The following is a 24379-nucleotide window of genomic DNA, read 5'->3' as shown; positions in this document are numbered from 1 at the left end:
TCTGCTAAAGTGGCAGGTTTCTATGCCAGCTTCACATTGAATCATGTTTTGTTTACATTGGTTTCACCTAAAATGAACCTGTCAATGATATTGTAGCTTTAAATTGCACTGTCGAGAATGGCAGTGATATACAAAACTATTTAATGGTAACAGTTGAAACACGCTGTTCTAAGGTGCTGTTTCAGCTGTGCAAATTTACTATCATCAGTGCAAAAGCATTGTGATCGTGCTTTATTTTCCCTTATTCACAAGCACATATTCACAAGCACATTTTGCCAAGTTTATTTAGAAACAGTAGTGTAATGAATAGATAGACTACAGACCTATATTCAGTACTTGGTATACCAGCATTCACTAGAACATTCAACATGTATAACATGCATCCCTTTATTGTTCAACATGTATTCCTGAATAGAATAGAATTTAACATATATCCCTTTTTTGAACAACATGTATTCCTAATTAGAATAGAATTTAACATGTACCCCTTTATTGTACAACATGTATCCCTAAATAGAATAGAATTTAACATGTATCCCTTTATTCTACAACATGTATCCCTAAACAGAATAGAATTTAACATGTATCCCTTTATTGAACAACATGTATCCCTAAATAGAATAGAATTTAACATGTATCCCTAAATAGAATAGAATTTAACATGTATCCCTTTATTGAACAACATGTATCCCTAAATAGAATAGAATTTAACATGTATCCCTTTATTGAACAACATGTATCCCTAAATAGAATAGAATTTAACATGTATCCCTTTATTGTACAACATGTATCCCTAAATAGAATAGAATTTAACATGTATCCCTTTATTGAACAACATGTAGATCTTACAAGTATAATATGTATCCCTTCAGAAAAAAACCTGTATCAAGTATTGGGTAGAGGGAAGGAAACACTTCAAGTAAATAATGCTTTATTAAGTTTGCAACAAATATGATCTTCAATGCCATGATCTTTAGTGTGTATTAAATAGATTACAGTTCATTGAAAAGACAGTACACATTACACAGAGACAACATGTAAAATACACAGTTAAAGATCAGCTTGTTCATAAGGATCATTTTTGATATAAGTTTAGTTCTAAAAGTATACATGCCCATTGTTAAGGACGAGTAGGTACATGTATAGCACAGTCTCAATCTGAGGATTTCTGAACTTTGAAAGCAAGTTTAAACATTATCCAGGGCTTCCATTAAGAATTTGAAACTGAAAGTATGAACTTTGTCCATCAATATTGGAAGTTTTTCACAGAGATTTTGATGTTTAAGTCTCCAGACAACAATAAATTTTTTCACTATTTTTAAACCAGTATGTTGAAAATCAAATAATTTGCAACTATAACTTGCCAAATTCTCAGATTTATATTACAATAATGACTTGAACCAATGGTTGAGTTTTGACAACAATTATAGCCCGTACCTAAAACGCAATATTGTAAGACTATGTTGTTGCAAACTGGGCACACTCTGGAAGTTGGAGGGATTCAGGAATACTACGGTTCGAAAATGAACCAATCATTTCAATATTTTAAAGCCTTGAATGATCCTGGCTAAAACTCCTCCTCAATCCATCAAGTGAATTTAGAACCAAGTGCATCTATAGCCTGTCAAACTTATTAAAAATCAAAGCCAATTGCCACATTTTAGCATCAATTTGGAATCCATTTAGGTGGTTTTAACCCATTTCTACGGAGTAATATACTTCCAAACTTCCTTTAATGGAAGCCCTGATTATCCTTAGGCTGTAACAACAAATGATGCCTTAAATCAGACATGCTTTTTCTTAAGTTATTTTACACAAAGTGCTTTACTTAGTGCCAAAAAATTTAATGAACAGAAGAGTAAAGTCGCTGAATACGAGAATAAATGGGGTGTTTTAATATGGCATCTGGTTTGTGTCAATAAAAGATGGCATAACATTATTCAATGTTATCCACCAATAAGTGTATTGTGTACATTATACATATTAACACAGAAACAAACAATTCTACATAGTTCATTAATTTTAATTTATTGTTGCAACCTAATATTTAAATACAAAAAAAAAAACATTGTCAACTGACAAAACATGCATTCAATTTCTAAAATGCACCAAATTATTAAATACATTCAGTATTATGACAGCTAATGTAGATGACACCAAATACGCTGAAATATGTTGGGGCTAGCTCAATCTTATATTATAAGCTGAAGTGACAGAAACAATTAGCCCAAGATGGATTTTGTCCACACGTTTTGTCTACAGCACAACGTTTATCCCTTCATGAATCTTCGTCATCAAAACCATGACTTAAAAGATAATTAGCAGCAAGTTCTTCATTTTTCTCACATGCAAAATATGCTTGAATACACATTGCTTCAGGAAATCCGAGAGCTTTTAACTGAAATAAAGAGAAATATATAGAATTTACATAAGTTCATGTAAGAAGTTACTTGATAGCAAAATACAGTATCTTTATGTGCACATGATTATTTTTAACAGAGAAACATGTTTATTACATAACAGCTGTCACAGGAGTGACAAACAAGCCCACCAATCGCCTGGACACAGGAATGGTAAACTGTTCTGTTTTTTAGCAAATTTTTAGAAGAACAGGAGATATAAAAAGTGATTTAAAACCAAAGTCAAACTTCATATAAACTTTCTGGTGTAAAATATTTGTAGAAAAAATATCACTCAACATATCCTTAAATTATTGTCCTGATGCATTTTTTGTTGTTGATAATTTTATGTTAAAAAGGGGCCATAACTCAGTGAAAAACAGAGACTGCATCCAAAGTCAATTGATCCGTACACTATGGCATAAAGGATGTGTACAAGAAATTAGGTTTGTCAACCATTACATGAGTTATTGTTTGGGCACTGTAATTTTTGCAATTTTTAAGTTTAAAAGGGGCCATAACTCAAAAATAGGAAGTTAAGAACAAAAGTATTTCTTGACCTTTATTTCATGCTGTATTACATTTGTACGAAAAGGTAGACATCTGTACACCTAGACTACATCAACCTTTGGAATTACAAGATCATTGTACAAGGAACAGCTCGTCATGTGAAATGACGTCAAAGTCATAATAAGGAGCAACCCTAGTTTATTTCACTGTCAAGTGAAATATGCCTTACTCTGTCTATGGCCTCCTTCTCTTCTTGTGTAACATGTATGACCCCCTCGCCTGGTGTGCGACCTTGACCCTGGGGCGCTCCACCCCCTCCTGCACCTTCACTGCCTTGCTCGTTTAACATTGCTATAAACTGCTCCTGGTTCTGGCTGATCATCTGAAACAAACAGATAAAACAGGTAATTCCAATGTATTATGAAAGGCACTGGCCTTCCAGATATGTTCTTTGCAATTTACAAATTGCCTTCATATCATATGTAGATTTAACTACCAGTATTGTGAGTTTACCATACAGTAATTGTAACTGAATTTGGATGAAACCTTTTCAACTTCATCTCACTTTATCAGTAAACACATTTTTCGAACAAATGCATTGGTTCAGGAAAATACAATTTGTTTTATTTTCTACTAATTGGATTGAACAATTATCTTCAAACTTGCAGGATGTCTTAGTTTTACCCTTTGATATATATTTGTATGTAACTTGCATTGAAAAATTTCATTTTAAATTTCTCAAATATTTGGCTTCCCAAAAGCCCTCTTTATATAAAAAGATACATTTTGATTGGTTACACTTACAAACAAATGCAGTTGCAAGATCCAATAATAAATCCCCCTCCCCCCAAAAAACAATATTGGAATAATAAAGGAAACATTTCAATTACCTGTAAGAGTGTGGGGTTGGACCTGCCTATCTGCTGAAGGAGGTCAGGTAGCAGTGCGGGGTTCTGCTGGAGCAGAGTTCTCATGTGTTGGAACTGGGGCTGGTTACGGAGGAACGCCAGGGTCTCCTCACCTACAATCAACATACAAATTATACTACTGATTATAGTGCAGTATCAAATAGTGACTCAACGAGGTTGAAAAAAAAACCCAAGTCACATTGTGCAAAAATGAATTCTTCAACCATTGAGTTTAAGTCTATTACATAGAGATTAAAATAGATGAGTATAGTCAACAGTTGATTATGTACATCTGAAGTCGGCAATAATCAATTTCATAAATCCATAATCGATTAACCCCATGAACAGCAAAGGGAAGTAGCCGCTGTATCATGTTTAGACATGTACTAGTATTCTATAAAATGGAAAACAGTACTGATTTTTTGACTGAAGATGTTGTTAAAATAAAAGCAACTTCACCTTGTTTTTTAAATGAAAATTGTTAAAGAACTTATTATGATAAAGGCGATTTTAGTAAGCATTGTCTGATTTCTTTTAAAGGGAACATGTTCAGCTTTGGTTATTGATCTAAGTTCTTATATCTTGTTCTGAACATTTCTGAACTTCATTTAAATTGTTTAAATTCCAACAATTCATACCAGAATCGTTGTGTTACACATATGACTATGATTGCTAAAGTAAGCATTCGTAACGTTGAAATGACTTAATTGGTATATCTTTGTTAAGATTGATGTGAAGCTGCTGACTTAAAGAAAATATGTTTTCATACACTGCTTTGAAGAGTATATCTTCTAAATAAATTATTTTATAATGATCTCCTGTATGGTTTATCAAATATAATTAGCCATGCATGACACAAATATCCCTTTATCATAATGTTTATACATTTTTGTATGTCTATCGATTGTGGTGGATATATTTTATAATTAATTTATTTGTTCAGTTTCAATTATATGATCGATGACATGGAAATGAATGGCTCATCTGATTATTTTCGATGATCAATTATGACTTGTGTCTGATTTTCAATCTCTATTCTATTACATATACATTTATCATTTGTATGTATGAATGTTATTTTTCCAAAGTTTAGTTAAAAGCAATTTAAAAACATCTTTAGCTAAATCGAAGATTTAAAATCAACCAAATGTATTTCTATATCCAGATTGTTCTGTATAATTATATATCTTTTGTATATTGCCTACTTCTGTAAAAGTTCAAAGCCTAAACTACAACCATGATATCATGAACATATGCACAACACTTATGTGGTTGTCTGTTACTGTGGGTACACCAGGCTGCTAACAACAAATTTTGGTTTAACTCACAGTAAGGCTCAACTTACTGAGTTTGTGTGCAAATTGCTCTGTTGAAAGTTAAAAAGGCTTAGTGTACAAGGTATTGGATATATAGCTTCGCTTATTTATACTTTCCAGCTGTAAGCTAGTTTTTATAGCGATATGGTAGTGTCTGCCTGCAGAAAGAGAGGTCCTGTGTTTGATCCCAACCAGATGCACAAACATTTACCTTAAATGTCTAGTTCAGTATATCCGCATTCATGAAATTTGAATAACAATAAGAATAAATGTCAAAAAAATAAATAAAATGCATGCTTCCGAAACCAAAATGTTTTGGGCAACACATTTGTCTATTTCATTTTGAAATGAAATCCCAAAGCTTTAATTTGTCCACTATTTAGCACCGCTATATACTGATGGTGTTGTAGTACTGAATCCTAGCTTCAGGTACACGATACCACAGCATGCTGTTCTACTGCCATAACAACTCACCAGAGAGCTGGGCTCCAGCAGGGGGACCAGTGAGGGAACCTGTGCCTGCAGTGGCCGGGGCTTGGGCTGTGCCACCCGTGGCTGGACTGCCTCCTGTAGCAGGTGCTAGTGCGGGGGCTGTAGCAGGGGCTCCAGCAGCGGGGGTTCCTCCAGTAGGAGCTGTCTGGGGTGGGGGCTCCTCTCTCGGCATGTCGGGGATACCCTACAGCAAAAAAAACCAACAACGGGGTAATACTTGTTCTTATTTTGGCATTCAATTATTAAGGATATTTAATTATTATTAATTCACTTCTTTTGAATGAGTTTGTCTTTGACCAGCCATTTAAACAGTTAAAAAATGCCATAGCAGAAATTAGACCATCAAATTTTAGTACAGGAGTTGAAATTTCTTGTATAACTAGAGTTGTTTGTTAAACATTATGCCCCCCCCCCCCCCCCCCAGGGGCCAAACCTCCATGTCAAGTTTGAGGGCCATGGGTGCAGGCATTGTTGAGTTATCACTCCGACAACCTTTTATCAATCAAGGTCACTGTGACCTTGACCTTTGGCCCAATGACCCCTAAAATCAATAGGGGCAATCTACTGGTCAGGCCAAACCTCCAAGTCTAGTTTGAGGGCCATGGGTGCAGGCATTGTCGAATTATCACTTTGACAACCTTTTACCATTCAAAGTCACGGTGACCTTGACCTTTGGCCCGATGACCCCCAAAAACAATAGGGGTCATCTACTGGTCAAGTCCATCCTCAAATTTAACTTTGAGAGCCATGGGTGCAGGCATTGTGGAGTTATCACACGGACATCCTTTTACCATTCAAGGTAACTGTGACCTTGACCTTTGGCGTGATGACCCCCTAAAACAATAGGGGTCATCTACTGGTCAGGCCCAAGCTCCAAGTCAAGTATGAGGGCCATGGGTGCAGGCACTGTCGAGTTATCACTCGGACAACCTTTTACCATTCAAGGTCACTGTGACCTTGACCTTTGGCGTGATGACCCCCTAAAACAATAGGGGTCATCTACTGATCAGGCCCAACCTCCAAGTCAAGTATGAGGGCCATGGGTGCAGGCATTGTCGAGTATTCACTCGGACAACCTTTTACCATTCAAGGTCACTGTGACCTTGACCTTTGGCCCGATGACCCCCCAAAATAATAGGGATCATCTACTGGTCAGGTCCAACTTCCATATCAAGTTTGATGACCATAGATTTAGGCATTGTTGAGTCATCACTCGGACAAGCTTTTAAATTATTTTTCACCTTTGACCCAATGAGCCCTTAAATCAATAGGGGTCATCTCGCCAACCTCCATGTCAAGTTTGAAGACCATACGTCTAAGAATTATTGAGTTATCACTCGGACAAGCTTTGGTCTACCGACCGACCGACTGACATGTGCAAAGCAATATACCCCTCTTCTTCCAAGGGGGGCATAATAATTATAAAACCAAAAGTGTATGTATATTCCATTATCAGACATTTTAAAATATTAAGTTAAAAAACAACAACATATCTTAAATATATATATAAATATATGTATCTTAAACAACTCACATTGAACAGATACTCGACAGCGCGGTCAGGGTTGTTAAAACTTGCTCGCATGGCTCTTTGTACTTGCTCCAGTTCAAAGCCCATTGCCACAATGTTGGCCACTGCGTCTTCATACAGCTGTCCTGTAACAAGGGCACTCTCTGCGCTCACTGTGCTCATGTCGGAGGCAGACGCTGAGGTTTCTGATGCCTGGGTCAGGTTTGATTCAGACACAGTGACATCTGAGCTGGCATCTGTGGAACTGCATTGAAAAAGTTACCTTATTTAGAGGGATTAAGAAATAAGAAAGCATATTACTGTATTGGTCATTCTCTATTTTTTGGACTTTCTTGAGTCCTTTTTAATGATGGATATGTGGCAAAAAGTGTATATTTTTTCCGGATTGGAGTGAAAAAAATCGAAAAATGATCTATAGACAAATTGAACTCATCATAGTCACACAAACTATAATAGAATTTTTAAAGTAAAAGTACATTTTTTGTTGATTCATCATGATTAAGTATTGGTTTTTTTCCAACTAAATTTTGTTCCAATTCATCTTTCCAAATACCAAAAAAAATGCTCTGATTTTCCTTATTACTCTACATCACCTTTCTTTGTCACATAAAAACAGCACAAACATGGTACCTGTATCATAAATAAACAATTACTGGATCTTTTTAGGTTTGGAAATAAAATGACTTGTGTTTATACAGAGACATGAAGCCATAAGTACCTGGATGTAGTTGATGGGGGTTCAGTAGTTTTCTCCTCCTGTTTGGGTGGCTCTGTGCTGGGGGGTGTCGGTGTGGGTTGCTGGGCGGGGGCACTGGCAGGAGGGGTCTCGACAGGGGTTGATGTGGCGGCAGGGGCAGGGACTGGTGCTGGCTTGGGCTGCAAATATTGCACAAATAAGCAATTTTCAACTGAGCAAACTGTGAGAATAAACAATGGCAGGGTTGTTTGTACATTCACTAAGTTAAACAGGAAATCCTCATTATTTGGATGGAAAACATAGATTTTGATTACATTCTTTATTGCATTTATTCAGTCAAACAAGTGAAACAACTCAACAATTATTACTGCCAGAGTCATGGGCCTAACAATAAATGTTATCAAAGTGCAGTCCTTGAGGGCTTGTGTTAATTATGGTCACAAGCGTATTGTTTCTTGTAACATTCTGTTTTGACACAGGCATGGCTAACTATTTGTTTGAAAAGATGCCATAACTTGGAGGTTATTGTACACTGCATTTCCACTTATCATGCTTCAACAGTGTTGTTAAAATTAAAACCCATTGAGTTATTTAGAAGTTAAGTGACACAAGTAACAAAGGGCAATAATGTAATGTAGTAAGCTAAAATAGAGTTACCGTTTTTGTATACTGCACTTCCAATCATTGTGCTTTACTATTGTATGAAGTTTAATTAAATTCCATCCATTAGCTTTCATTTTATGCTCTGGACAAGAAACAGTAACAAAGGGCAATAACTCTGTAATGAGCGGGAATAGAGTTCTTGAACAATAACTTCCTATCGTTGTGTTTTCCCAGCATTAACTAAATTCCATCTAGTAGTTCCAAGTTAAGCTTTGGACAAGAAAAATTGCGAGGGACCTACCGTCCAACCACAGGGTGACTTCTCATGACTTAACATATACCCTCTCAAACTTTGCTTGTGGGGGAATCAAAAACAGCACAGCTAATAAATGATTTTAACAGTTATAAATACTACTAAAGAGAGATAAACAAAATAACTCCATGTCTTTATTTTGATAAAAATAGCTTATAACCACTTAACTTAGTATCTATTTAATATTTATTTGAGATGAAAGATGAAAGAACATAAATACCTTGGTCACCATGACCACAACGAAGTTTTTCTCCTCAATTTTGTAGAAACTAACAGGCTTTTCATCGTCAAGAATTTTTCCTGCAAGTGTACGCAAAGCATTATTTTATATTGTATACGACTTCCACTGCAAAATTTGTACTGTAAGATTTTTTAACAACCAATAAAATGAGGGAAGAGCAAAGTAGCTCTTCATAGATAATATTTTTTATCTGGAATTTCATTATTTTGCATTGAAATAATGCATAAAGACATCTTGTAAGCCAGCATTTAAAATAATTTTCATTTATAAGTGTTTTATTTTATGAAAATAATGATTTTCTCAGCCGTACTATACATTTTCCCCCTATTTGAATGCAAAAATTCCCAACAAAACAATTGTCAATCATTGAAAATCTTATCAATATGACTCTTGCTTTGATCAAACCTTATATATAAATAAAAATATTTATTAATATATTTTGAATGTATTCTCAATTTCTGATATATGATATATACGAGTGAAAATTCCCACTATAACAGATTATGGTCATTTACCCAAGTAACCCTAAAAAGACCCTGCTTTGATATTATTTTACCTGCGTAAATAAGCTTTTGACCGGCAGCAGGAAAAGATTCAGTTCCTTTCTCTTGTTCTATTTTCGCCTTTAATACTTTAACCTGAAAAAACAAAGCACTTTTCATTAAAAGAGAGCCGTTGAAAATACAAGCAGGTCACTGAAACTACATGTAGCAGAGAGCATTCAAAGGGTTTAAGTCATACACATTGGTGTTTCCTCCATGATTCATAAAGGGCCTAGTTTTTTATCCTTAAAAATGAACAACAGAAATTTGACAATGTTTATATTTTCCTAAAAGGACAAAATGGTTTAATCCTAATATCCGTTTTTCTGGATGTTTCTATTTATAAGCATCTGTATAAAGCATTAGGAACATATATGATTTTTTAAACCAAAAAAATTGTCTAAAAAAGCCCCTGTACCCAATCACACACACTGCTTGTACTAATTAATAAATAACAAGACTCCAATGCGGCAACGCCGCATTATAGCCGGATTTTTTATTTGACGATGCAATTTCGCAAACCTAGAATTTGAGCTAGTGACCAAGTATTTTTAACCAAAAAGACCCATATTTGTATTTATACGAGATATCGTTCATACAAATAACCTGATCAACAGAAACTTTTCCATTTGTGTGAGGAAAAATGAACATTTTATAAATACATCAGCTTTTCCAATAAGAATTGTGCTAGAGACCTAGTTTTCAAGTTAATTAAAATTTAATTTTTTGAAAAATAGGGGTAGATATGAGATTCATGATTGGGATGTGTGTTTATAAAATAGCAATTGAATTTAGTTGTTGACTGATATTGATAGGTTTGGTAAGCATTGTGTAGGCATGATTATATGCTAGGTCGACCTTAAATGATAATGGTAAACACTTAAAAGGCAATCAAGACAGCTTTGTGGCCAGTCCAGAAGGTTTCCATGACATCTGTTTTGTGAGGCATATCTGAGACATATATATGGTCAAAGCCAGAGTGGTAGTCTGTAGTTTCACATGGAGGTGAAAGCTTAGATTGGTAGAGTATATGTACTCCTGAAGATTGTGACGGTCTGCACTGGGCTTCAGCTGGTCAATGTTGAAGTCCCCAAGGGCTATCAGTGTATTGTCATTGGCTGGAAGTTGTATGAGGAGATCTAGGAGACGAGTAACATTAGCCCATGGTCTACGGTAAACAGTTATTAGTGAAAAACACGTCCTTGACGACCTTAATTCCAGATGAACAACTTGACCATGTTTATTATGCAGATTGGTAACACTCTGAAGTTCAATATGTGGTTTGAGGTAAATGAATATGCCATCATGTGGTCTTGTCTGGGTGTTTTTTTTATCTTAGGTGACCCATATTCACAAATGTTTAAGATAACATGCAGACAAATATTATGACCAAGTTTTATAAAGATTTGACAAAAATTAATAAATTTTTATGACTAGAATTCTTTCTCCTAAGATTTGACCTTGTTTCCTAGATTTTGACCGGGGGTGACCCATATCAAAGAATTTTCAAGATATTATGCAGACAAATTTTCTGACCAAGTTTCATAAACATTTGACAAAATTAATGAATTCTAATGACTGTGGAATTCTTTATTCTAAGATTTGACCTTGTGACCTAGATTTTGACTGGGGATGACCCATATTAAAGAACTTTCAAGATATGAGCAGGGGTGTAGAAATTAATTTAAGTAGCAGGGAAGATTCCAAAAGAAGGCGGGGGGGGGGGGGGGGGGGGGTTAGTCTGGGTGCCCCCCCCCCCCCAGTGGGATGAATTTAAGCCTTTTTTAACCAACATTTCTAGTGTTCTGGTGCATGTTTATTTTGTAATGGGGAAACAGGAAAACTTATGTACTTGAATATAATATTGAATCTGAGAACTACTCCACTGATTCTGAGTACTCCCCCCCCCCCCCCACACACACACCAGTGATGGCTAACTAATAAACCAAATAACTTTAAAATTCAGATTCAGGATACTATTATAACATTCCAGACCACATGCCTTGCCATTTGCTAGCATTTCCCTACTAATCGTATATGTAATTTCTTCTCTACCACTTATATACTTTCAGCCACTGAATCTCTGTGATCCTCTGAAAATTAAACATCTCACTTCATTTTCTGTGGTTCTGGAAATTTCACCTGCAGCTAACTTATTCCGTTTTAACAACCCCAAAAAATATCTGGACACTTTGTGACATTTAAAGCGTACAAAATTTCACAAAAGTTACATGAATTTATGATGTGGAAAGATTTTCCTTAGATTTGACCTAGTGATCTAGAATTTGACCAGGGATGACCGATATAAAAAATAAGCAAGATATTATGCAGACCAATATTCTGATCAAGATATGGAAATAAAAGTTAAATTTATGTGAAAATATTTTTCCTAAGATTTGACCTAATGACCTAGATTTTGACCCTGGTTGACCCATATTAAAAAAAAAATATGCAAGATATAATGCAGACAAACATTCTGACCATGTTTCATCAATATTTGATAAAAATTGTTGAATTTATTACCGTGAAATATTTCATCTAAAGATTTGACCTAGTGACCTAGTTTTTGACCCGAGAGGACTCATATTCATATATATTCAAGATAACATGCCGACAAAAAGTCTCACCAAGTTTGATAACTATTGAATAAAAACTCTTGATTTTATTACATAAAATGAACACTTAAATGCAGAATTGTTAACGCCCGCCCAACCATCTAACCGGTTTTCGCTATTCTATAACCCATAATTTTTAGATGAAAAATCCGGCTAAAAATAGAACTCCTGGCAGAAATACTGTGCCATACCCCAAACCTGCTTTTCAGTAGCAAGGTCTTGGGTCTTTTGTTTACAAACAGACACAACATTGCAATTCTCCTATTAACAAGAGATGTTTGTCAAACATTATGCCCCCCTGAGCGCCATGTTGTCAGGATTATATGGACAATTGAATGAAATATGCATGGACCGAAATGACAGCTGATTTGTTGCTGTTTTAAGATTATGACCATTAAAGTGTGAGGATAAAGTTTGTTATGACCGTCATGACCTTTGACTCTATGAACTCAAAATCCAGAGTCATCAGCTGGTCAACAGAAACCTAAATGTCAAGTTTGAGGGCCATGGGTGCAGGCATTGTCAAGTTATCACAAGACAAGTTTTTTTCATTCAAGGTCACTGTGACCTTGACCTTTGACCCGATGACCCCTTAAATCATAAGGGTTCATCTACAAGTCAGGTTATTGTGACATTGACCTTGGCCTGATGTCCCCCAAAGTCGATAGAGGTCATCTACTGGGCAGGCCCAACCTTCATGTCAAGTTTGATGACCATAGGTCAAAGAATTGTCGAGTTTGCTTTCAAGGTCACTGTGACCTTGACCTTTGACCCCTAAAATCAATAGGGGTTATCTACTGGTCAGGCCCAACCTCCATGTCAAGTTTGAGGGCCATGGGTGCAGGCATTGTTGAGTTATCACTTGGACAACCTTTTATCATTCAAGGTCACTGTGACCTTGTTGGCTCAATGACCCCTAAAATTAATAGGGACAATCTTCTGGCCAGGCTCAACCTCCAAATCAAGTTTGAGGGCCATGGGTGCAGCCATTGTCAAGTTATCACTCGGATAACCTTTTACCATTCCAGGTCACTGTGACCTTGACCTTTGGCCCAATGACCCCTTAAATCAATAGGGACCATCTTCTGGCCAGGCCCAACCTCCAAGTCAAGTTTGAGGGCCATGGGTGCAGGCATTGTCGAGTTATCACTCGGACAACCTTTTACCATTCCAGGTCACTGTGACCTTGACCTTTGGCCAGATGACCCCCAAAAACCATAGGGGTCATCTCCTGGTCAGGCCAATTCTCCAAGTCAAGTTTGAGGGCCATGGGTGCAGGCATTGTTGAGTTATCAATCGGACAACCTTTTACCATTCAAGGTCACTGTGACCTTGACCTTTGGCCCAATGACCCCCAAAAACAATAGGGGTCATCTACTGGTCAGGCCCAACCTCCAAGTCAAGTTTGAGGGCCATGGGTGCAGGCATTGTTGAGTTATCACTCGAACAACCTTTTACCATTCAAGGTCACTGTGACCTTGACCTTTGACCCATTGAGCCCAAAAAACAATAGGGGTCAGCTACTGGTCAGGCCCAACCTCCAAGTCAAGTTTGAGGGCCATGGGTGCAGGCATTGTCACGTTATCACTCGGACAACCTTTTACCATTCAAGGTCACTGTGACCTTGACCTTTGGCCTGATGACCCCCAAAAACAATAGGAGTCATCTACTGGTCAGGCCCAACCTCCATGTCAAGTTTGAGGGCCATGGGTGCAGGCATTGTTGAGTTATCACTCGGACAAGCTTTAAAATTATTTTACCATTAAAAGTCACTGTGACCTTGACCTTTGACCCGATGACCCCCAAAATCAATAGGGGTCATCTACTGGTCAGGCCCAACCTTCATGTGAAGTTTGATGACCATACGTCCAGGAATTGTTGAGTTATCACTCGGACAAGCTTTGGTCTACCGACGGACCGACCGACATACCGACATGCCTGTGCAAAGCAATATACCCCTCTTCTTCGAAGGGGGGCATAAAAATCATTTTAAGTAAAGAAAAAAAACAAAGACAGCTAATCATTTGAAAAAAATTAGATGGGGAATCATACATGTATTGTTAAAATCTACTGTCGTACATTTAGTGGTGGCAATTCTTAATTTAGTCCAATCAACATGGGCCATTGGGGAACGAATGTCACATTCAGCTCTGTTGCTCTTTTGTGATGTATTTGTGAATATGCTGAACCTTTAGAACAATATGACATTTAAAATCTTTGTCCTTGATGAAAAAATCCCTTATTCAAAATAGAAAGTTGACAAAAACTCATATAATCTTTCAGACAGAACATTGGTCTCACCAAATCTGCCAAGGTAGACATGAGGAAAATACTGATGGTTAATGTTACATAGAACATTAAAATTAGTTTTGTGGTTATATAACAAACTGACATCATGAAAAAGCTATCAAACAGTTTTCAATGTAAGTGGCATGTATCATTTGTAAAATACACCAATCTGGACAAGTAGGTTTCCGCCTGCTACTTTGGTTTTGCCCAAAACACAAGACCACACTATCGCTCATCTATCATGCCAACCAGAGTGATTAATATAATGTTTTAACAAGAGATGTTTGTCAAACATTATGCCCCCCCCGAGCGCCATGTTGTCAGAATTATATGACCTCAAAATCCATAGGAGTCATCAGTTGGTCACCAAAAACCTAAATGTAAAGTTTGAGGGCCATTGGTGCAGGCATTGTCAAGTTATCACACAGACAAGCTTTTTTCGTTCAAGGTCACTGTGACCTTGACCTTTGATCCCTAAAATCAATAGGGGTCATCTACTGGTCAGGCCCAACCTCTAAGACAAGCTTGAGGGCCATGGGTACAGGCATTGTTAGAGTTATCACTCAGACAACCTTTTACCATTCCAGGGCACTGTGACCTTGACCATTGGCCCAATGACCCCTAAAATCAATACGGGCTATCTACTTGCCAGGCCCAACCTCCAGTTCAAGATTGAGGGCCATGGGTGCGGGCATTGTCGAGTTATCACTCAGACAACCTTTTACCATTCCAGGGCACTGTGACCTTGACCATTGGCCCGATGACCCCCAAAAACAATAAGGGTTATCTACTGGTCAGGCCCAACCTCCAAGTCAAGTTTGAGGGCCATGGGTGCAGGCATTGTTGAGTTATCACTCGGACAACCTTTTATTATTCAAGGTCCCTGTGACCTTGACCTTTGGTTCAATGACCCCTAAAATCAATACCGGTCATCTACTGGTCAGACCCAACCCCCAAGTCAGGTTTGAGGGCCATGGGTGAAGGCATTGTCGAATTATCACTTTGACAACCTTTTACCATTCAGGGTCACTGTGACCTTGACCTTTGGCCCAATGACCCCCAAAATCAATAGGGGCAATCTACTGGTCAGGCCAAACCTCCAAATCTAGTTTGAGGGCCATGGGTGCAGGCATTGTCGAATTATCACTTTGACAACCTTTTACCATTCAGTCACTGTGACCTTGACCTTTGGTCTGAACACCCCCAAAAAACAATAGGGGTCATCTACTGGTCAGGTCCAACCTCCAAGTTAAGTTTGAGGGCCATGGGTGTAGGCATTGTGGAGTTATCACACGGACATCCTTTTACCATTCAAGGTAACTGTGACCTTGAACTTTGTCCCGATGACCCCCCAAAACAATAGGGGTCATCTACTGGTCAGGCCCAACTTCCATATCAAGTTTGATGACCATAGGTCTAGGCATTGTTGAGTAATCACTCGGACAAGCTTTAAAATTATTTTACCATTAAAGGTCACTGTGACCTTGACCTTTGACCCCATAAATCAATAGGGGTCATCTACTTTTCAGGCCCAACCTTCATGTCAATTTTGATGACCATACGTCAAAGAATTTTAGAGTTATCACTCAGACAAGCTTTGGTCTACCAACGGACGGATGGACCGACCAACCGACCTACATGTGCAAAGCAATATGCCCCACTTCTTCTAAGGGGGGCATAATACCGTAACTGACTGGGTATAAGACGATAGGGGGTATTAGACGCAGGGAAAAAAATCTGTGAAAAGTCCATGAAAAAAACTTTTAATCTATGTTTTGGGTTAAAAGACGCATAGAAAAAATGTCAAATCGTCTGGCATTTTCGGCCACCATGTTTGTTGACAGTGACAAAAAAAAAAAAATCGTGAAAATGGCGACGTTTATCTTTAAAACCATACAATGATAAACTGTCGAAAATGACCTACATAAAAGAATAAAGTATGTGACAAAGTGCGAAAATACAAGAGCATTATCGCAACAGTTCGTAGTATTGGTATGTTTAACCGGTATTTGCGTACCTAATTTTCGGACACCCAAAGGACATCAATCATAACTTTCACAGTTTCCAAGTTTCACAGACGAAGATTATTGATTTTTATCTTTACAATGCCTGGCTTGATTACTTAACAGTATACACCACTGTGACAAGTTAATTAGTTACTACCCATCCTAAACAATTTATTGCCTGTTGAAAAGGAAGTGTGATATATTTATTGGAGGATTAAAGAAACAACAAGGGCAATCAAGGGATTAAGAAAACATAGAGACATGACATGTTTGTAAAACGATCTGCCGATGAACTTTCAAACTTGTACCTCACTTATTGACTGTATGAAGCAATAATCGTACAGTTATACATTAATCCTGCATAGCAATGTCCATGCTCTCAACAAGATTCTCATGGGTATAACTGTAAGTTATGTGACGTCACACAGTGTGACTCTTTGATCTGAAGCCGATAGAATGTGTTTATTCAGTTCGATGCATGTATAAAATGGTGTTTTAATTAACTTGATGAAGGATTTACACTTATAGGCGTAATAAATAAGTTTATGACTATTGATTACTACGGATAAATTAATAAGTGGTAAAATGCAAACATGAAGAAAAAAGGTAGGTTAAACAAACATGTAAATAAAATGTAAAAATGGTAATTTTCTATGTATTCGGACAGCGAAAAAAATATTTAATTAAAGGTGTCTGAACTCTTAGGTGAATTACGGGTTAATAACTTTAATCGAAAAATATTTTTGTTTAAATTATAAACGTCTGACGATATACGTTATCCCGATCTTCAACTGCCGTTTATACTAGATTAATATGACGTGAGTAACATCCCTTTCTACATTAATCTAAACAAACTCTCGGCTTGAAATCGACCTCAGAAAAAATGTTAAAAAAATTGTTACTGGGTATTATACGCAGGCATTTTTTTGCATCGAAATCTGAGGAAAAAAAGGGCGTCTAATACCAAGTCATTTACGGTAACTTTTTTCACAATTATAATAAAAAAAATAAGTTTATACTAATATAATTGTTTTCTGTACTTATTAAAATAAGTTCTTGAGAACATTCTTTAATCATTTCTTTGCTTTATCTATCACATTTTCTGCTCCACCTGATGGCCCTGTTTCAATAATTGGCTGACAAATGGCCCAATTATGATTAAGATCAGATTAGGGGATAACCCTTTAATTATCTACCAGTGCATTTGTTTCAATTTTTATTGTAACTTTTTGACATTCATTTCAACATAGTATGTATACATATTAAGGGTATCACAGTCATCAAAAGTAGACTTATGATAAACAAGCCCAAATTCTTTTACTATTGCTTGGCATCAAGTTTTTTAACAAGCCCTGCTACATGTATATAAAGTTCTGAATTTGAGCAAGCCGGGAGAACATTTTACCGGTGCATGGCTTGGGGGCTTTTCTTAATTTCGACCGCTGCATATGCTTTGTCTTTGCTATGTCAGGTAAGGAGGGCTGGTAATTGAGAGAACAAATCATCTAAACAAAATTATTTTTAAAATGACTGTTGATAATGCCTATGTGGCTTGATGACCAAGGCTCATTAAAGTCATAATAAATCAATTCAATTAGCCAAAATTATATTTTACACATCCTTGAGTTATGTATACGTTAACACCGGTATCCTTGCCAAGAGAAACAGTCTATGACAAGACAGGGTTCTCAATAAGTTTCAGTTGAACCGTCTCAAAGAGTAAAGTAACCGACCTGCTTCTACTTATTCTATTTAAAATTCATTTAGTTTTCCAAATTTTAACCGGCCCAATTGCCATTTGAACCATCCATTTTGGCCGGCAGCCGGTTCTTATTGAGAACACTGCAAGAATGCTTCAAAATGCAAATTATCACAAACGCTAGCCAGACATTGTTCTGTCAAAGTGACTAGTACCCAGCTGGCCTTCATCAATTAGCCAAAGTCAGTGCTCCAGCCAGGATTTGAAAAGGGCAGGGTGGAGTTTTGAAAAGGGCAAGCTACATGAGTCGTGTAGAGGCGATTGGGGGTGGTGGTGGGAGGGGTCAATCCCTGTCACAAGGTTGTTTTTGTTGTTGTTTTATTTTAAATTCTAGGGAGGGGGGGTCTGCCCCTAGAATTTGTTTTGTTTACATACTCAATTTAAATCATTTTTCATGATTTTCAGACTTATACAAAATGGTGTTGTTGTTTTTTCTCTAAAATTAGAAGGGTGTGTTTTAATATCAAAATTAAAATTTGTCTTTTTGTCTGTGGTAGTATGATTGTACTTGTTTGGCATCTTCTTTAGTGCAATGTCACATATTTCTCCTAAAAAATATGTTAAATGAAGAAAAGAAGAAACACAGTTAAACATTTGAAGCAATCAAATAAATATAAACAAAAAAGATATATGTTGGGGACGAATCTTAGTTTGGTACGATCGCGATTGGGTACGAATGTTACATTCAGCCTGGCTGTTATTTAATTGTCTTTGGTAAAATAATGTTTAATATGCAGATGTTTTAGAATAAAATGAAAATAAAAGTCACTTCCCTGGTTTAAAAAATCACTTATAAAACAGAGCATTGATAAAATAACTCCGAAAAATGTTCTGACAAAATGGCGGTTTCAGCGAATTTTGACAAGATCGTGGACATGGTAAATAAATGCTACATAAAACATCAACATATTTTTGTGGGTAACAAAGAAATTTTCATCATGAATATTTTAGAAATTAACTTTCAAAACTGTTACTGAAAAGGTGATGTATTTGATTGTGTCAGCGCCACCTTTCTTATGTTTACAAATCGGCAATGACCGTCTGCTTCAAATCAACAATTTTTAATTAAAATGGCGAGTATCATCAGTACAATACAATTAACAATTATTTTTAAAGATTTGTGCTTGACAACTCTTTTCACCATCCGTTCACATTTTCTATCGCATTTTATGAACTTTCATGATTGAATGAACGAGTTCTCAATGTATATTCTGATTGGCTGACATTAAATAGCCCCGCCTCCTGCCGATGTTTCCGTATTTGGCTCTTCCTAATTATTGGATTAGAAGATGACCAATTATGAATACACAGGTCGTCTGCTCACTACACAAATACACACTTAGCTGTCATATGGCTTGGACAAGGCACATGGGAAAATAAAAGGGCAGTACGGCATATTTTAAGCAGACAATGGGGCATGGTGACACCTAGCGGGATCACTATTATCATAAGTATTACGTAATTTGTCTAAATTATGACAGCGGATTAAGGGCTGCTGCTCTTTCATAATGATTTCAATAGTAAAAAGGGCACTAACGGAATAATTGGCCCTAATAGAGTATTTGTGAAAAGGGCACTACTCAAAAAAGGGCAGGGCGGTAAAAAAAGGGGCACGGGCGCTGCGCCATTGAAAAACGGGCTAGCTGGAGCACTGAAAGTGGCAGAAGAAGGGGAACCATCAAAGAAGGGTTGAGTGTTCTGGTCGTTCCCAGGTATTTTGTTTGTAGCTTAGAAGAAGTTATAATTTTAGACGAGAATTGGTCTTTGTTTACATTTTCGCCGGATGAACACTTCTTCACTTGTTTCATATTACAGTAAAGGGTACTTTTATACATGTTCAAAGTATGTGTAAAATATAATTTTTGCTAGTTGAATTGATTTATTATGACTTTGTCATCAAGCCACTGTGGATAACGCCAGTCTCTTCGGATGTGTGGGTCTAAATTCCATCGCTGCCACTTTTAATGTCAACCTGGAAGAAAAAGTGTGCCTGCAATGGCACTAAAACACACAACCACCGAACACTAGCACAGCACTCTAACCAACTGAGCTATACAGACGGCTGGTTCTTACCCATACAGACTTAACTCCTTCCCCCAATTATCTTTCATGCTAATCTATGCAATTTTGCCTTTTATTTCTGACACCAATAAAATAAACCGGAGAGTAAAAGTGCGCTTGCTGCGGAGCTCGAACCCACAATCTCCGAAAAAATTAGCTTGGCGCTCTAACCAACTGAGCTAACCTGGTGACTGGTTCTTCCCAACACACACTTCATAGTCAAAAAAGAAAAATGTTAACTATAAGCGTTCAAAGCGAGATTGAAACATTGTAAAAAACAACAATGTCAAAAGCACAGTCACCGGTTTTACAACAAAATTTAACTAAAAAGGTCCAGTTACCGTTTCTTCCGGTTCCACATCAATTTTGAATGTTTGCTGCTGGAGGGTCTTAAGTGTGACTATCATTTTGAGTCGATAAAATATTAACTGTACTCTTACAAATGTAGAAACATATAATGTTATTGCAATTTCTGCGAAGTAATGCTTTCATCCGCCATTAAAATGACGTCATACCGAATGTTGACGGCGTGTTCCGTAATTTACCGGCAACCAATCAACAGCTATTTTCTAAAAACCTAAACCTGCAAGTACTTGTTGGCTAGTAGGCATTAATATTTAAACATGCGGTTCAATCTCATACGCAGTGATCTCCACTGACAAGCAGAATAGATCTCTGCCACCATCAATAGTAAAGATGGATTTCAGTTACATAAACTTTTTCATGTTTTTCATCTCTGATTTTGGATTTTTTTAAATCGAAATTCAATTATTCAATTTAAGCTGTATCGAGGTTAAAATACAAAACATATGTTTAAAATTGAAGAGAATTAACATTCATTACAGTGGGTACTTATTGCCAACTGATTTGCGTGGTGGCAGTCATTACTATACTATAAGGGAAGTAACACTGTGTGGAGTTTGACAGCAGTTCTTTTCCCCTTCTGTATAGAAGTACAGCATTAGTATATGTAGTTGCCAATGCCTTGAATCCAATTCACAAGATTCTGAAATTATAATGGGCACTTAAATATGAGTCCTAGCGCGGACCAACAACACTCTATGACTGCTCCCAGTTCCAAGCAAGATGGAGGCCGAATAGAGACGAAAGTGTTAAAATCTAAAAAGATAGGTCATTGAATATCAGGGCAGCTATTTCAAAGGAGGGCCATATCTTCGCGCCATGGGTTTTTTACGGGAAGGATTGAGATAGTGAATGTAGGTGTTCAAGTTGGGTCATATAAATTTGATCCATTTTCTACTGCAAATGTCCCTTCTTGCATGGCACAATGTCGCTTTTTTCATGGAACAGATTGGTTTCTTCTTTCAAAATGTGTTTTTGAAGGTTTGGTGGGACTCGCGTCTGAAATATTAACATGAATTGATATACAAGTGAATTTGTACAATCATGAACTCATACAATATATACCAATTTATAGTTAAAAAGAAACCGATAACGAATAAAAGAATAATAAACTTCTTATGGACATGGTATAATAGAGATAGAGCAGATGTAATTTAAATCTAACATTTTATTTATCAATGAACATTTTAACAAATTTGTGTGCTAGCATCTAAATTTGATTGTATTAAACACAAACATCAAAGTTCATTCATACGGTGTCAGGACATTACGGACCATGTACATTACGGACCAGGCATAACAGACCATTTTTGGTGAACTTTACGGATAATATTTCGGGAGATTACGGAGCATATTTCGGGTCATTACGGACTATGATTTATATTTTACTCACAGTCAGTTTTAACTTTTTTAACGAACACTATTTGGACATATTGCGGACCATAATTTATCATTTTACTCACAGTCTTTTTAACTTTATAACGTACCATATAAGGGACATTTTATTCTAGCTGTTATATAAAGTACGTTGTATTATACATATTGCTAAAAGAAGTTGGTTAAATAGCTCTGTGAATTCTATTGTATCTTGCCTAGCCATTCTACGGTACACCAGAGTGATGATGCTATGTGTTATATTTTTCATTATTACCACTGATGTATGAGAATGTGCCAGAAATAAAATCTTCTTCTTCTTCTTCTTCTTCTTCTTCTTCTTCTTCTTCGTTAATGGCTAATAATCAAATATGACTATTATGGTAATGCGGGGGGGGGGGTTAAAAATAGAGTAAGAATGTCAAGTCAGCCAAGCTACTCAATCCACCCACGTAGGCTTGACATGTGATAAAAATAGTGCAAAACCTAAATTAACCTGAAATGCGACAACTACATATGCAGACCTAATATGTACATAGTGAAAAGGATAAGAATGTTAGTGCTGTTAAAAAGATAAAAGTATATCTGTATAAGGGATGTGTGGCAATGTATCCAGTGCCTCCCTAAACGCAATGGCAGTTTCAACACTGACTTCATGTACAGGCAGAGAATTTTAATCGACAATAGTGCGGGGAAAGAATGAGTATTTGATGTAGTCTGTTGATGAGTATGGAATCTGATATGTCAAATGATGTAAATGTCGAGAATTGCGTTGATATGGCGTCATGTATTGAGATGCTGTAATGTCGACAAATCCATAATGAATTTTATAAAAGAGCTAAGCTAAGACGGCTGGCCTGTCTTCTTCTTTCAAAAACTTTGTCTGTTACAGTTCTCGGAGATTTGGCATAGTTGTTAGTAGCAAATCTTGTTACTCTTCTTTGAACCTGTTCTATTTTTGAATATCAGTCACCTGGAATGGATCCCAAACGGATGAACTGTATTCCAAAGAGGGTCTAACAATGGATTTGTATGCTGCTGCTTTTGTTTCAGGTTTTGCAGAGTGGAAATTTCGTTTCAAGAAACCAACGCTTTGGCTGGCTTAACTTGTTATCTTGTTAATATGGGGTGTCCAAGAGATATTTGACGAAAGCTCGAGTACGAGGTATGTGGCCTGTTGGACTCTTGACAGGGGCTCGTTGTGAAGAGTGTGGTCAGTCACGACTATCTTCCCAGACATGGAGACATGCACGATATGGCATTTGTCTACATCTTTCACCTCTTCTCCCAGGTTCCGAGGCTGTTCAGGTCTTCCTGTAATATGTGAGTATCTCTAGATGGGCGATTTTCCCGATGTACAACGCAATTATATATCAGCATAGAGCCGTACACATGAACAGACACTTGTACGCAGGTCGTTGATAAAAAGAAGAAAAGAAGAGGGCCTTATTATTTTATCTCATCTTACCGTTCTGTAGTGTCAATTACAGTCAAAACGTCCCCAGGTCAAAACGTCCTATGGTCAAAACGTCCCCAGTAGCTAGTCAAAACATCCCAAAGAACGACCTCAAAATTCATTTCATTTATATTCATATTTTTAATTTATACATCAATCAGTTATGAGAAAACAATAATACTATTATGATAATAATGTTGAAGACAACAATGATAATAATAAGACTATATATAAGCTATACAATTAAAAGTTAGTCTTCGTCCTAAAGCTCCTCTGTTCTGAGCGCCCTGTGTCCATATATCACGGCTAGATACCTTCTTCAGTAGCCCTGAAGTGGATATGCCCCCGGCCGTGTAGGCGTCCCATGCACTCAACAGCCTTGACTGCATCGACCGACTCGATCTTCTCTGAATCCTCCGGAGACTCAGTTTCGATACTAGATAATCAGTTCTTCAACATCCTTGGCATCGCGATGTAGGACCTGGAGGAGGACGTACGTAGAATGGTAGACCGCTCCCATCTTCATGTTCAGTCGACGATGCCACCCTGGAGGAGAGAAAATACAATTATACAATACATATACTATTAAATGAATCGATGCAAATTATAATACTAAACATATTTTTAAGTTTCTTTTATTTCTATACAATTGCGAGCTAACAAATTTACCTTCTGCATCATTGTTAGTTCGGACAGCTTCTGAAGAAGTGTTATCTTTCATGCAATCGGAGGTTGCCGGATGTGCTCTTGGGGTAAGAATGGTAGACTTAAAAACTTCCAGACGAATGCGTGAGTCTCTCGGTCCTGACCGTACTGTGTTGCAAGTCCTAGTCTCTGTAGGGGTAAATAATACATCCTAACATTTACTTTAATTTTCGTTTTTGTACTTTGTTTTTATGTTAAA

General features: G+C 37.0%; 1 protein-coding gene across 1 annotated transcript; it reads right to left on the bottom strand.

The window, feature by feature from the left end:
* Positions 1-914: 914 nt before the first annotated feature.
* LOC128214349 (UV excision repair protein RAD23 homolog B-like) lies at positions 915-20810 on the bottom strand. Its single transcript, XM_052920768.1, has 9 exons — positions 20624-20810; positions 9567-9648; positions 8990-9069; positions 7875-8032; positions 7160-7400; positions 5608-5809; positions 3800-3930; positions 3139-3291; positions 915-2398 (listed from the first exon to the last, which is right to left on the bottom strand). Exons 1-9 carry the CDS (start codon positions 20687-20689, stop codon positions 2279-2281), a joined length of 1233 nt encoding a protein of 410 aa, XP_052776728.1. The 5' UTR covers positions 20690-20810; the 3' UTR covers positions 915-2278.
* Between the last annotated feature and the right edge of the window lie 3569 nt (positions 20811-24379).

The sequence above is a fragment of the Mya arenaria genome, chromosome 13 (genome assembly GCF_026914265.1).
Source record: "Mya arenaria isolate MELC-2E11 chromosome 13, ASM2691426v1".
Lineage (NCBI taxonomy): Eukaryota > Metazoa > Mollusca > Bivalvia > Myida > Myidae > Mya > Mya arenaria.
Note: the sequence above shows the minus strand (reverse complement) of the source record. Positions and strands in the feature narration are given on the sequence as shown.